At 46.2% G+C, this 15,657-nt stretch overlaps 2 protein-coding genes across 2 annotated transcripts in view; one reads left to right on the plus strand and one right to left on the minus strand.

Moving 5' to 3' along the window:
- The first annotated feature begins 3,590 nt into the window (after positions 1 to 3,590).
- LOC146205627 (clotting factor B-like) lies at positions 3,591 to 9,244 on the plus strand. Its single transcript, XM_084586934.1, has 6 exons — positions 3,591 to 3,657; positions 5,706 to 5,773; positions 6,291 to 6,403; positions 7,070 to 7,311; positions 8,203 to 8,363; positions 9,002 to 9,244. Exons 1-6 carry the CDS (start codon positions 3,591 to 3,593, stop codon positions 9,164 to 9,166), a joined length of 816 nt encoding a protein of 271 aa, XP_084443060.1. The 3' UTR covers positions 9,167 to 9,244.
- A 2,193-nt stretch (positions 9,245 to 11,437) lies between these two features.
- Positions 11,438 to 15,657, minus strand: part of LOC146205628 (B-cell receptor CD22-like) — a 149,794-nt gene continuing 145,574 nt past the window's right edge. The window contains exon 9 of the mRNA XM_084607555.1: positions 11,438 to 14,895. Coding sequence (XP_084463681.1) covers positions 14,816 to 14,895 — 80 coding nt within the window. The 3' untranslated portion in view covers positions 11,438 to 14,815. The remainder of the gene's footprint in view (positions 14,896 to 15,657) is intronic.

The raw sequence follows: 15,657 nt of genomic DNA on the forward strand, positions 1-15,657 counted from the left end.
GTGCCAGAACATGTTTCGCACATGAAAGCCGTTGTCAGGTACATGCGGGTATCGGGATGAGACATGAAATTACAGCTTATAATATCGGGCTTAGCATTGCTTGCTGGCTTGTGAGCATTTGGCTGATAACCTAAACACGCCGAAGAGCAAATAACTCAAAATTGAAGAGAGCAACTGCGGCGCGGCGTCTGCGGTGGTACCAGAGCTTCTACGGCGAAAATAGAGAGACAGTGAGGGGACAGTAAACGAAAATAAAAAAAAAAAAGTGGACTTAGCGAATGCAGAAATGACGTTGGCAAGCAATTGAAGAACATTGATATTTGCAGCGCATCATGAAACCGCGCAAAAAACAAGGGACAGAGAATAAAGCGACGGGACAAAGCGCGGATAAGGGACGGAGAAGAAAGCGACGGGACAAAGCGCGGATCTGTTTTTTGCGCGGTTTCATGATGCGTTCCAATACTAGCCACCAACTAGCCCGTCTCTCACTATTATATTTGCAGCACAGTCCTATTCACAATGTTGTCTTGCTCATTTAACGTACAGAAAGGGGTCGAACCCAACGCTGCTGCTGACATGCTGTAGAGGTTGGCTGCTGAGCCCGAGTTCCCTTTCGGCAGGGGTGGCTGTACTTAATTTTCTTTTCATGATGGAGGCGAAACCCAAAACATCCTTTTACCGATATTCTGGCGCACATTAAAGGACCTCATGTTGTCGAAACTAAACCGGAGATCTCCACTATTGGTTGCGCCATAGCTCAGCTTTGGCATTTCTTAAAAACCTCATTTAACTAACCAATTACTCAATAATGGAATTAGTTGGTACAGATCACGTCATCGTCAATTGCTATGGCCTGTTTCACGCAATGCGCCTGCGATTGCGGCCTGCGCGATGTTCCATTTTTTGAATGTTATATAACGCTGTCTCTCTGCACTTCTTCAGCCCCCCTCTCCTTCTCGTTCGCCCTTCTCGCCACCGAATCTTCTCAGCTAGGCTTTTTCATCATGAAATGAAATAACTTGCGTAGTATAATTAGCAAGGTAACTCAATTAACCGCAGCCTTACTGTTGCCGTCGTCGCTAGAGCTGCCACGGCGCTTGCGCAACGAGTTCCGGTAAGGGAGGCGTTTCATCTAGATTCAGAAATTGCAATTCCTAAAGCATATGACACTCCGAGCTATATTTGTCGACATTAGAGCGACATGGTTTAGCTTTCATCAGTTGTTTAGACCTCTGGTCGCAATACTTATAAACACTGATGATTTCTGTTTTTGTCGGTACGTGATGACGTCGTATCAAAACGCACTGCTTCGCGTCAACGGCCCAGATGGCCAAGAACGTGGAATTCATTCCTGTGTGGTTCTCTCTATGTTTATTTCTAAGAGTACTGCACTGTGATACACTGTTTCTTTGCTTAAAATATGAAAAACAAGAAAATAGGAAAACTAGTTCCCAGGACCACGCACTTGACAGGGCCCGTCTGGACCAGAAAACAAGGCTGGCCGCGAGCTACGTATGCGTACGCCTCTTCTGGTTCAGGGGCGGTAATCACAGCCTTTGTGTTAAGAGTGGTTCCAGTCGTGCGCAAACTGAATCATACATCAGGCTGTTTGGTCCTGTCCATGAAAACAGCTGGACGTGCGCCATTTTTATGCAAAGTTGCTCAGCCATGTGCGTATCCACAGTGTATACACAGCCTCTTCTCGTGCATAAATAGTGCCGTACGGAATGCATCCCGTCTGTACATGCCTGGACCGGTCCCTGTAAGACTGGTGCGTGCTTCAAAAGGAACCGGCCTGAGCCGCAAGAATTAGGAACGAAGGCTGGGAACTTCAGCGCGGGCCAAACGTTGAACGGGAGCTGGTCTCGCGTAGTAGCTCGTCCATCTTGCTTGCGCGGAGTTTATTCCGCAGCTGCAGGAAAACGACAAAAGAAAATTATGACACTAGATTTGTCATAATGAAGAAATTTCGCCTCGCAAAATGTTTTCGTGGTTGGACGACCTATTAGCAGGCGAAACGAGTACGTCAAGTACTTTTCTGCGTTATGAATCATGAAGTCGCTCAAGAACAATCTCTTCTTAAGCTACAAATTGTGGTCTTTGCTACTCACCTTCTTCCTGGCTTCTTTCGCTTATCACGTCTAAACTAAGAATACGCTGGTGCATTATTCTTTCCCAATGGCGCGGCGCTGAAACAATAAAAGAACAGTGGGCGCATAGCCCTCTCGACTTGCAAAACACCAGCCGGAACCACAGCGGCTGTTTCTAATTGAAATCCCTTGTAATGGAAGGCCACGTGCCCATGACCGTGGCTGCCATCACGGCTATCTGCGTTGATGTCAGGGCTCAGGAACACTTCTTTTCTTTCGCTTTTCAGCGCACACCTGGAACCCCTGGAACGCCCGGGCAGCGCGCGCGCGGCCTCATGATGCCAGTGTCGTATATAGACGCGCGTCCGCCCCTTCGGCAGTGCCGGCCAGGCAGCAGCAACCCCTGTCCGCCAGCGCTCGCTCGCCACAGCAAGTTTACAAGTCCAATGCGCAAGGTCGTCACAGGCGCTGAAGGCCGGGACCGCGTGCACGTCTTTCTCATTTACCAACTCGACTGAACCCTGCTGCCCCGAGAGCTTTCGGCGGCCGCTGCTGCCCTTCACCGGGCTTTTCTTTTCTCGCGCCAGACCACTCGAGCTCGAGGCTTCGCTCTCCCGGTGGGCCGCTAAGACGACACGCTGGGCTGCAGGCAGTGCCCGACACTCTTTCCGGGCTACCGACGGGGTACATACTTCTGGGATCCCCTCCCCCTTCCTTTCTTTCTTTCTCTTCTCATTGGAGGGGGGGGGGGGGGGGGCGCTAAACGGCGACTTGCGATTAGAGCCCTGACAGGGCATAATTCATGCATTCGCTTCGACAGGTCGCCGCTTTAGCGTTTCCATTTTCTCCGCTCGGTAATGAAGATGCAACGCCAATTCTTTGCTCTCGTCACGTGGACCGGCGAGCTGGCAGAGGCTCCAATCAAGCGAGGCGCACAGTACGCCCGTGCTCTAAGTGCCGCGGCTGATATAAAACAACACCCTGCGCCGGGCCGCACACACGGACGCTCGGCAGCGAGCAGTTACCGAGTGACAGGGAGCAGGAAGTTCACCAGGTGGGGGCGCTTTTGTTCTCCTTGATATAGCTTTATTTTGGGTTCGAGTGGTTGTGCGCGAGTCGCCTGTGCCTATATCTGGTCAGTAATTGTCGCACTGGTTTTCACACGAGTAGTTCTGAGTGTCTCTGAATTGGTTTATCTTTCACTGAGAACGCTATTCCTTGGTTTTTGGGGCTATAGTTCTGTCTTGTCCACTAACACGTGCACGCGGCTTGCCGCCAGTCCTTGTTTTCTGCCGTCCGACTTCAAAAGCGCAGTGTTTGAAGTCGGATGTTGGATATCTAAGACTGGCAGTCGTACCTCTTGTTTCTTCGATGACTTAAACTATGCCTCCGCAAGCATTTTTAGCTATGACTCTCTTTGGAATCATGCACCCATATCTTTCTCTCCGTCCCAGGCTGCACTGAGAGTTTGGAAGAAGGTGGTTAAGCTGAAGTACCGTCATGACTTCGTTCGTCGCCCTGATATGCGTGCTGCTCGTGGTCCGGACTTGTTTTTGCGATGATGCACGTGAGTTTGCGCGAATCATTAAAAAAATGCACCGCTGCTCTTTGGGGCTCTCCACGAAAATACCATTTTTATTTCCCGAAGTACTTTCTTTGTGAGAAGTACTAATGTCAGTAATGTGGATGAAAACAAAAAAGTTTCTGCTCATGAAGAGCTGACAGCACTGGGTCTCCTTGTCCAGTAAAGTATTGCCCGCAGAGCATGCTTGTCACGTAGCAATATTTTTTTCTCTTCTAATGTATACCTTTTCAGCTCACTACCTGAGTAGTAAGGAACATATTGAGCTCAACTCTTTTGCTTTCTTTTCGCAGCCTGTCAGCGTGGTTGAGCTCAAAGACTGCTCTCTGGGAACAGAAAGGCGCAGGTCGCGTTACGTTACCTTTCGTACGCAGCAGTCTGGCAGCATTGTTTACGAAGCGCTCGTACTATAGAAAGCTGCGGCACGCACTAGGACGCCAATTAACTGCGCCTGATACCAATGGTGAAGCCCTGCCGTAGTGGCTCAGTGGCTAAATCGATTGACTGCTGATCCGGGGGACACAAGTTCGATCCGAGCCGCAGTGGCCCCGTTTAGATGAAGACCAAACGAAAGGCGTCTGTGTACTGTGCGATGTCAGTGCAGCTTAAAAATCCCCAGGTGGTAGGATTTACCAGAAACCTATACACTACGGCCTCCCTCATACATTATGTCGCTTAGGGATGTTAAACCTCATTACTATATCATACTCTCAACTATGTCAATGTGCCACTGAGTTTTGTCAGCACTTGCTTTCCTTCTTTTTTTTCCTGCTTACTTAAGAGACTGTACGATGTTTCCTGAACGCGTAGCGTTTCCCCCAGTGTCACGACAGAAGCAAACGAAAGGGGTGGGTGTGCGGCTGTGCTTAATTTTCCTTCGCACAGGCGAGGCTGGGTAAGGTCACTTGGACATGCATATAATTGTGCTGAGCCTGTAAATGCGGGCGGTCTGATGCGAGTATAAAAATGGTATTAAAAAAATATTTGAAAATGCCTTCTGAGGCTTATGTTAAAGGCTTAGCAGATATTTTTGGGCCGTCGTTGCAAATGAGCGTGCTTTTTATTCAGCACTAGAATCCTTCATTGCTTGAGGTCAAAAGAAACATTTTATAAGGGGTAGACGAGTAGAATATGTATGGAAACATACTAGATGTCGTTATATTACTACAAATAAGGACCCTTGAGAGCAAAACGTTCGAGCAACGTGAGGCTGCAGCGATACAAACATCCTGGGAGCCAGTGCGAAAGCGTGCATTAAGCATAGGAAGTTTAAATGGCTAACATTTCTTGGAGTGTGTGAGAAATGTCCACGGGAGACAGAACTGCTTCTCAAGTTGCGCAATCAAATGTTTTCTTTTGTGATGCTCTATAGCTTTACGGCTGAAAATTTTGGTGAATTATCATCGATGTAGTAAATTCAATATCAAAAATAAATACTCGCATTAGAGCAGGCTAGCTGGCAAAGAATATCTGCCATTGCATTCAGCTTCTGTGCTGCGTATACCTTGAAACACGCCATTCTTGCTTACCTGATCATATTGTCGGTTCTTTCAATCTGCCGTTCACTTTTATTATCAGTTAGCATGGGCACAGCCGATGCATGCAGAATAATACCTTTAATATGGAAAATACTACGCGTTGTGTACAGGCGGACGTAGCCTTTGAACACCCCGCCAGCTCCTTTCTGTGCTTAAGGACAGCAACTTTAGATATGGCAGGCAACAGTTCTGAATTCCCTGCTTTAAAGCAGCATAACGTGCCAGGATACATATCAATAAGCGTTCCGGTTCAGTGTAGGGAATCATTTTCTTTGTGTTATGGCTGAGTTAGTTATCCTCCTTTCCGCGTCATCACTGTATCGTAAACGAAGAAGCTGCACCGTCAAGTGTTACAGGTTCTGTTGAGCGCAGCTGTATGTGATGACGTACTGTTCATCACCGATGTTTGTTCAGCTCATTACCCTCATTTTACTGCTTAATTCAGCTAACCTCTACAGATGAGACATGCTAATACAGGAATGACTTTTCTGACAGCTTGTGGACTAAAGAGGTTCAAGCCATTGCCCAGCGGAAAAGCCCGGACAGCGGAGTGGCCATGGATGGTGAGAGTGTTGCAGTGTTACGAAAAGCGTGGTGCCGTTGACCCTAATGCGTTTACACGCGTGATTCATTTACTATCGTGGGCAACGACTATTACGCGCTGTCGAGCCAGATAGATATCGCAAGAGGCACCGAAGGCGAATTGCTTGTATTCTAGTGTGTGCAGTACGACGGTACGTTTCTGTTATTGTAAGATGGCATAACTGAGTGTCAAAATGAAAGCGCATCACTCAAAAACAAGCAATTTGTCCGTTTACTGAATGCTAATTTTTTGAAGTTGGTAGGTGCCTGTTACTCTGAAGCAGGTAATGATATGCTGTGTAGGTCTCTTCTTGAGCTGGTTTGTCTTGTAAACAGGTTTATGCTTGGTTGTTGGGGTCTTCTACTCACGCAGCAAATAAATAAATAAATAAATCGACCGGGAACTTGCTTTGTATAATTTGGAGTAGTTTTGAAACATCGTAAAAAAATAAAAAAAAATCGCATTTTACATATGCGTCAACTGTCTAATATTTGCAGGCTTCAATCATGGAGTACAATCAGAAAAAGTCACCTGACTACCTCTGCGCTGGCGTTCTTATCAGCGACAGACACGTTCTAACAGCGGCCCACTGCTTTGATCCAAGGCCACAGTAAGTGACGGTGATACTGATTAAGGTGAGAAAGCGTACTACTTTAATGACTATCGGCAATTATAAACAAGTTGTTGCAGAAAATCGTGTGGGCAGAGCAATGTGAGTGAGTAATCTCTTAACTTTCGCCCCATTTCGCGCTATCTCTTGTTGCTGTCTCATAAAGCGCTCGCACCTTAGTGCAGATAAGTATACCTACCCTTATTTGTGTCGTTGATTTCGCAGTGTATAAGAAACGTCGGTATACAGTGATCAGGCATACCAAGAAGCTTTAACAAAAGCAGCACACGATGTACAGCTTTAGGCACATTGCGCACGCCAGGCAAGTCCATTTAGTTGAAGACACAGCTGCGAACTTGTAGAGATCAGGTAGAGCTGTTGGCAAACAAAATGGCGTTCACTTACCTTGCAGGCCGTGTGACGGGCGACATCAGCTTGCATTTTGTTCAGCTTTAGAAAACTCAAGCGCCATTAATGTCAAAATTGAATGCGGCACAGAGGCACATGAATATGCAGCAAACATCCTTGGCGGCCTTGGCCATAATTGTTGTGAGAAAGAGTCTAACAAAAAAAAAAAAATGTCGCGGAGAGAGTGTAGTTTGCAGCATTGCGTGTGGTTTGTTTCAAGAAGTCGCCATCGTGAACTGTCTGTGTGATGCGCTTCAGGAATCCTCGGCTGTACTCGGTTCAACTCGAGTCGGAGTCGACTGAATCCGGAGTGGAGTACAACGTGTACGACGTCGATGTGCACCCAGACTACCTGCCCGGGAGCAGCTACTACGACCTCGCAGTCATGACCCTGCGTCGAGAGGTGGTGAACGACACGATGCCAATTTGTCTGCCGACGCGAACCGACGACTTCGACAACAGACTCTCCTATGTGCTCGAGTGGTCGCCCAAGTATTATGGTAACTCGCCAGCAGTCATCTGAGTGACGTGACCACTGTTGTACCTTATGCTTGTTCAGTACACAATATGCACGGACAAACACCACGTTTCCGTAATGCGCGAAGAAAAGTGTGCCCAGTGTGGCACGCAACGTTGTGGCGTGGCGCTTGGCATCGTACATTATTCACCGCTCGGACGATATTTAGGTTTGATTATGTTGTAAATAGTACAATAGCAGCAGTAAGAAAAGATGTAATGCAAATGAGCTTGAAATAGGTTTCCCTGCCGGTCGGCGCAATGTGTCAGTCGGCGCGCTATACGTGAACCGCGGGCGAATGCACATTACTATGAACCACTGTTTGTTGCTTTCTTTTTATGCATGCAACATTAATTAAAGTGTGGAAGCAATTTTGGGCCACGCCGCGGTGATGCAGTAATAAGGGCGCTTGACTGCTATGCCCAAAGATGTGGGATCGAATCCCGGCAGCGGTGGCCGCTTTTCGATGCAGGCGAAGAGCAAGGCACCCGTGTGCTGTGTGATGTCTGCGCATGTTAAAGAACCCCTGGTGGTCGAAATTTCCGAAGTCCTCCACTACGGCGTCTCTCGTAGCCTGAGTCGCTTTGGGACGTTCAACCCCACAAACCAAACCAAACCGAACCAGCAATTTTGGTTCTTGACTTTGAAAATAAGCTAAAAAGTTGCACCTGCTTCCGCAAATAAATTTATTTTGCGCAAATCTTCTTGAGATGAAATTTCTTTCAAAGGCTGATAAATGAAGCCAGAAAGAAAAAAACATTAAAGAAAGCTATAGTGACTATAAATGTCGCGGGGTATGGGGCATTATGGCAGCACGGTTCCACAGAATGGCTAGCGACTTTCATTAATAGTTATTTTTTGTTTTTCATTGCAGGCAAGAAATCCCCCATGACATTGCGCGCACGCCGAGCCCTCATCGCAAACAACGGTGACTGCAGCGACATCTACGCCAATGTGAGGGTTCAAGAACTGCCCCGAGGCATCATCGCGGGCCAGATGTGCACCGACATCCAAGGAGGCCAAGGCGGTTGCGATGTAAGAACTACAATTCTTCATGGCCGGTAATTAGGTGCACTGTGATGAGCGACGTAGAAAACACTCAGATATATTGATTCCTTCTGTACTGTTCATCTTTAAACGCTCGTCCTTGATGGCGATATTGGTGCATGAGAAAAGAAATAAGTTGTTGCTAAAAGCTAATTATTCGGAAAAAACGAACATTTGCGCATTATCGACATCGTATCGCTGTATCTACCATAGGCTCGTATTTAGGCACAAGCGTTTCAATGAGCCTGACCAAAGCGTGTTCAGGTGACGAGGAAATGTCACGTGAGACGATTTAAGTCGCCAAGTCTGGCCGCAAGTCGAAATCGAATTGTCGCTATAAATCGAGGGGCTTTCCTTTTCCCTTGTTATGGCGGGGGGTCTGGCCAGTTTTCTTGGTTACGGGCAGCCATTGAAAAAAAAACTTTGAGAGTACGTTACAAAGCTGAGCAGTGCATTTATTAGAGATGCTGATCTGCTCTAGGCGACGTACGGGGAAAGAAGAGGGGGCGCATGGATCGATGTGTTTAGGGCTAATGGGCGAAGAGCGTTATGTTGACAACATTAGAGGTTGACGTTCGAAACAAGGCTTCTGCTTGGTACGTTCAACTTCGTGTTTCTTTTGGCAGCGTTACCTGGGCGCCCCTATGATCGTGCCGGATCGCAGCTACCGCTGGTCAGCGATCGGCATCGCCACGTTTGGAGAGAAATGCGGCGACCCGAATTTCCCCGGAGTCTACACCAAGGTCACCCACTATTTGCCGTGGATCCAGCGCATAATGAAGAGCACTTAACCTTCGATCTCACCAATGAGCACGCGAATCATCCCTTTATTCCTTGTACGCACGCCATGCCATTAATTCTCCAATAAAAGTGTGACAAGACTCTCATCATCAGCCGGTTGTGACGCGCTCCGCTTTCAAACGCATGCTATACTTGAACAAATATAGCCTTTAATAAAATAATGTTCAAGCTGTGCATTTGTTTGTGGTGCTGTAAAAGCTTTAATTGGAACATGTGTCGTTGAAGGAAAGTCATTTTCTAATCACATATCCATTATCCTTTATTTCCTTTCGTCATGTACATCAACCCGCAGATGTCGCAATACAGCAGCGTCAGACAAAAAAAAAATTATGACGAGTTAACTTTCATACAAGTGTCAACTGCCGTAAACTATGTATAATACATATATATATAGAGAAATACGCACCCAATGTACATATCAGTCCAACTTCGAAGTCGGTCCCCATTATTTCTCTAACACTTTTTTACACAAGAGCAGACGGAGTATTGTGTACGGTTTCACAGGCATTCGGAGAGATTTTATCATGCAAGCAAAGGGCAGTTCTTCGCCATTTCAGTTCTTGGAGCCAAGGTGGCACTAACACCGTCTCGAAGACAACGGGACGTGTACTTTTTGAGCAGTCGAAGAAGAAGAAGAAGAAGAGCGAAAAAAAAAAAAGAAGAAACATCCTTGAGCGCGTAAGGCGTGGCCCATGCAAATGAATGCGACATATTGGTCGGTGACCTGAACTTCAGTTATCCTCCCATCAACAGCCCACGGTGGCACCTTGACAACACAAGCGAACTTCGCGCCTTTCCACAAAGCTTCGCAAATTCAGACAGTATACTTCACTGAGCTGTTAACGATTCTGTAAAGCGCTAACCACACGCCATTCAGCTCCGCGTGAGAGCCGCTGACAAAATTGGCGTTGTGTTACCGCGGATCTCTACCGTTACCGCTTCTCTAGGAAACTACTCGCTGCCTATGCGCGTATGCACAGTAAGCTTCTGGGGAATGCGGTAATGTAAATGATGTCGTCACACACAAAAATAATAATACATGACATTATTTTCGAGTTGTTCCGTCGATAGAAAGGAGGGGAAAATTGGGAATTCTAAATCCCTTCGACTAGAGCCAACGCGGTGTGGCAGAATGTAGATAATTAAGCTAAAAAAACCGAAAAGACTGTAGAAAATAATCTTGCAAATAGGGCAGAGCAAGGAAGATAAAAGCAGCTTGGTTAAAATTAACCCCGTTGTGAGCTCCGACACTGCTGAGACAGGAGCGCATTCGTGCGTTCTGAGCGCATGGCCTTCTGTATTGACCGTCTCGTGTATATGCTAAAAGAAAGGAAAACTAGGCCTATGAGGTTCATTACTTGAGCTAAATTTGATTATTGTATGATGAAGACGGAGAAGTTGATGCCACAATTACGGCACAATAATGCGAAATTCAGAGCTATCTGGAGGTTTCGAATGCATGCGTCACACTTTCGCAGCAGCAGCGTCACTAAAAGAGGGGAGCATTCACAACGGATTTATTCCGGAGGAGTGACGCTACCTCCCTTCGCATCGTACGAAGTGGATAAGAGGCGAATTCCTACCCTTCAACGCCAATCGCATTTCTATTTCTCGCCACTCGCCAGGTCTGTGGCGACAAGCTCTCCATCCCTGGCTTCCATATGCTTATGCTTTTCCTCGCATACACGCTTGAGCGAACTCTCAGGATAAAAAAAAAAAGCACAATGCTAACTTACAGACCAGAATGAACACCGTGACACCGCAAAAAAATAAAAATAAAGCAGAAGCAATGGTGAAAACAAAGTAACAAGTGCGGAGTGAGGAAAGTAGGAATGAAGAGTTAGTTCAAAGTAACGCTTTTACTAAGCTGTGCTGACCTGAACAGTTCAGCATGTATTCACACTATGTTTATCTGCGCGTCTGTTCGCACTGCATGCAGTAAATAACTGCAACTTCATTGATCCATTGGGAAAAAAGAAATAGACGTGTGCGATATGGGCATGGCACCTAGTAATATGCAGCGAAATGGAAGGCTACGAGGAAAGCATTAGCCCAATAAGCTGCGAAAATATCAGAATAGCATCGAGGCTACGATCTGCGTTCAGTGCATGATGCGTGGTTATCAGTTCCGAGAAAATGACACACGCAAAGAGTACAGTAATGTCATCGGCTTCGACGAGCTACCGATTCCAGAACTTGCGGGATGCTGATTTTCCTTATAGCCAACCAGTGCACAGAACGAAAGCAATCAGACTATATATGGTGTATACCATTGAGTTGCAGTCCTTGATAGGCGATTGGCCGACGCCTCGGCTATTTTTTATTATTATTTTTTCACTGGTTTTCGCGATCGACAAGCGCGTGGGTCATGGAGAAGACCCACACGAATAAATCAGCTTTGAGAATACAGCGTCTATTTGTCCCCAGGAGAAACCTTGGCTAGATATAACGTAGCATGCGCTACTGGACAGACAGTTCGTTTTCTTCTCGCCTCTATCCGTAAATTCCTGAACCAACCGTCCATTGCCCCTATAGATGCCGAATCAGGCGCGGTGCTCCTATAAGCCACGCGGGCATGTTCATGAGGCTTGGTTAAAAAGCGGGGATTATATCTGCCGCGTGGTGGACTATGACCTGGAGCTGGACAGCGTGGTAGCTTAGGACTGTATGCTAATAAGAATGTGTGCGATATTAGAGACACAGATTAAGGGACTGATAAATAAGCTTAACACTGCGCGTCATACACTTAAAGACAGAGCTTAAGTGTCCGCCATATTTTTGTAGCAATTTTATGACGCATTGATAACATTTTTTAAGACGCTCACATGGAAACAAGAAAGGAATACCGAAAAGCAATTAGAAAAACAACTGCAGGCGAAACTACCACTCAATGTATGGATACTGCAGCAGATTACAAATCAAGCAAGCTGCATGTATATTTGTGCTTCGTTAATAAAGGGCTGATTAAAAATAACGTAATAGTTATCGCCTACTTCTTTGCAGCTGTTCAGTTCGTACGCTGTAATTTATCACAGAAATCAATTACATTTAAGATGAAATATTTGTAATTGTAATCGTTTACTTCTATTTCCTACTTGTACAAGACCGACTGAGCATGGTTAGGTAGTCTTCAGAGCTGACGCCATATTCCTACATCATTCTTCTTGCCCTTCACCTTGGATCGAGAGTCACCGCGTCGAGTTACCGATTTAAGAGGTTTGGACGATGCGGAATTCAAATTCATTGAAAAGTAAGGTTGCATTTGCTGGCCCAAGTACTGGGCGTAATCCGTTTGTGACTTGAGCTAGAGACTGTACTAGTCACGCTGCATAACGGACTATCTCACTGCCAACCAAAGTGGTTCTGTGTGAAAATACATAGTCCACTTCAGGTTAAACTCGGAGTCATACGTATTGATGCGTGAATAACTTAGGCATATGCGCTCCGATTAATTTTTTTAGCAAGCAAGGTCACATCACGGTTGTCCTTCGCATTGGATATTGTCTCGTAACATCCCGTCGCACAGGGGACGCGCGAGATGGTTATAGAACTTACGTAGGAACTGCTGTTAAGAATACTGCGTTCGGAACCAATTTGGCGGTACCGAGGAGAGCCTGCTGCAAAGAGGGAACTATATTTGAGAAGCTACCGCTGAAAATACTCGCCTGCCTTGTTCCGGAGAAGCTAGTGCGCGCGGGGGAAGTCTCACAGTCAGTCTCGCATACACCGGCCTGGGAAGCTTGAATCTTGAAATGATATGCACAGTTCAAAGGAGTCCGCTGGCTGGGACTAAAGAAAAAAAAAAAATACAGTGAGCCTACTCCCACGTAGTTTCGGACGGGGATGCTGCCTTCGATGTGGCCGAAATTCCAACGCGGGAGCAGTTGTTTCTGGTGATAGCCGTAACTTCTGCAGCTGTAAGTCGCGGCGAGTTTTCCCGTTCAGCTGTCAATCGGGAGAGCTGAACGTACAGTGACGAATGAACAGGGAGAGAAGTAATGCTGACGAAAGAACACTATGCCTTATGGATAGTTCAAGTAGTCTATGTGCACATGATAAGAGATGTGCCTTGCCCATCCCTGCCTGTGACGTAATTTCGTACCGCGTACATTGAACTGCCCATTGGAGTAACACTGGAAGGTTTAGTAAACAGCTAGAAAGTAGTGGCTTCTGCTATTCACTGCTCGTTCGTTGACACAGAAAAAGTTTGCAAGAACAAATGAATTCGCGCAGATGTGTTGCGGGCTGCGACACCGCAGTCTGGGAAAACACGAAGACGTGCAGAATGCCCCACAAATGTGCGGTTCTGGGTTAAGAGGGCAGTGTTTTGACACAGTCATGCAAGCCCAGCGTTAATGTAATGACTTCACTAGAGTATGCTGAGTCTTTCTGGATATTTAACTTTCGCATCCGACCTCTGAGGTTCCGACATCTGACCTTCTTTATCGATCTCGTAGATGTTTCATTTCTGTTATTATATTCCTAAAGACCTACTTGTACTCCAACAGAGTGTTTGCATGAGCTACATAAGTTACACGTTTACAGCTAACATAAGGTGGACATAATATTCCCGTGATTTAGGCCGTTATCCACACTTAACTTAAGCGCAAAATGAGAAGCGAGGTTAGCACTTTTCTAGCACATTCCAACCTAAAGTACAAGGCCTTCGTTCGCGCATATCGCTGAATGAAAGCAGCGGGGAAAGATGTGCACTAAATGTATGCCATGTTCACGCGTATCACATTCGCACGAAACGCTGAGTCGTTGCTTTCGCTTTGTTCCCGTGACAGACAACTTTACATAGCAGAAACGCCACATTATAACAGTCAGATTAACTTAAGGCCAGCAAGTGGTCGAAAGGAAGCCACGTTGTTGTACACAAGCTGTCCCGCGTTTTTGACCGGCCAATAGCAGTAAGTGCAGTTTTGGACAGCTTAATGTCGATCAAAAATGTTTTTGCGTTTAGTGTTACCGAGGATAATCATTTACCTTTAACTAAAAAAGATGAGCAAATTAAAGTGGCTAGAAATTTGTTGCGCGCTCTATGATCCCCACGAACTGCACAATATGGGCGCGCGGTTCAAATTGCAAAGTTATACATGTATATTTCAGGAGCTGAAGCTTGAAAATTGCGGTTTAGTTAGTTATGTAACGTATATATTCTCAGGTCGGTCACCTCATCACAACTGTGAAAATTTTTCTTCCTCTGCAGGGAAAATAAAAATTCAACAAAGCATGACAAAACTTTTCATGGGGCGAGCTATGCACGGGGCAGCAAGCATTTTCAGCGAATTGCACCACCATTCAATTTAGTGCAACAATCTGTCACCCGGCTTCTTTTCCCATCGCCTTCCTCCCATCTCTCTACGTCAGCACGTCTTTCCTTTGAACTCCCACCCTCGCTTTACTACGAGACGGGAGTGCCTTTTTCTGGAGCACTTTCTTTTTTACCCTCTTAGTTACTTCCTCTCTCTCAAAAAAATAAAACAGTGAATATTGACAGGTGCCTAATACTCCAGCGAGCTAAAAGTTCGCTATTATAGCACCAGGTCAAGCACAGAAAAGCAGAGAAAGATCATTTTGTCCCGTAACGAATCAGTGGAACGCTAAATCACGCGCAGACACACGCACACATGGGTTCATACACTATGGTCACCGTACATGGACTTTGGCAGGGTGTGATCTTTGGGTGTCACCACCGGCAGCGATGCGTTCTGGCCTGGAAGGGATACGAGACATTTGTTAGGGTGCGGACCTATATGGCATGAGTATTTTGTACGCGGAGTTGAGCGCAACGGTGTACCAAAGTAACATGAACGCACCGAGAAATGTTTTTACCGCCAGCTATCCTCAGGTGTACTGCCTTTGCCAAAATTACCCGCAGACTACACTGTTTGCTTCTCAACTGTGTAGTGGAGCCCGGTACCAAAAATGCAAAAAAAAAAAAAAAAAAAAAAGGTGTTGATAGCTGAGGATGAGGCCTTACTAAAGTGATTGAGAGTATGAACGTGTAAATGTTCAACTGCCCGGATTGGACGCAAACCATATAGCAGGTTAGTTATCGCAGAGGCAGTACCTCCAAAAAAAAAAAAAACACTTGGAACTTGCTAAAAGAGTGCGAAAAAAAAGGGGGGGGGGGGGGGACGGTGGGGGGGGGGGCGTATACCGTCATCTTGTAAGGCGACGCTTTTCCAGACGTCAACGCACTCGAACTATTTATTTGACAGCTCTGGACGAGTAGTTTAGGCTAATTTTTTTAAAGTACAATTAATTCTCCACAGTTTCTCAAGAACCAGCGCATCGGACACATGACACAGAATGAAAACGAAACGCAAGGCGCTGTGCCTTTTCAGCGCCGTGTGTGTTGTTTTCTTTCTACGTTCTGTATCTGTACCGGTGTTTCTTGAGGACCTATAAAAAACAAACTCGCCCCATCTGCCGTTTTACTTCAGTTAACTCTCACTGAGCTCAAACAGGACAT

This window comes from Amblyomma maculatum, chromosome 1 (genome assembly GCF_055883805.1).
Source record: "Amblyomma maculatum isolate TAMU_Amacu chromosome 1, ASM5588380v1, whole genome shotgun sequence".
In the NCBI taxonomy this organism is placed as follows: domain Eukaryota; kingdom Metazoa; phylum Arthropoda; class Arachnida; order Ixodida; family Ixodidae; genus Amblyomma; species Amblyomma maculatum.

Coding starts and splice junctions, on each gene's coding strand:
- LOC146205627 (XM_084586934.1), top strand. CDS start 3,591: ATGACTTCGTTCGTCGCCCTGATATGCGTGCTGCTCGTGGTCCGGACT. Junction 3,658..5,705: donor TTGTTTTTGCGATGATGCAC/GTGAGTTTGCGC, acceptor CTTTTCTGACAG/CTTGTGGACTAAAGAGGTTC. Junction 6,404..7,069: donor TGCTTTGATCCAAGGCCACA/GTAAGTGACGGT, acceptor GATGCGCTTCAG/GAATCCTCGGCTGTACTCGG.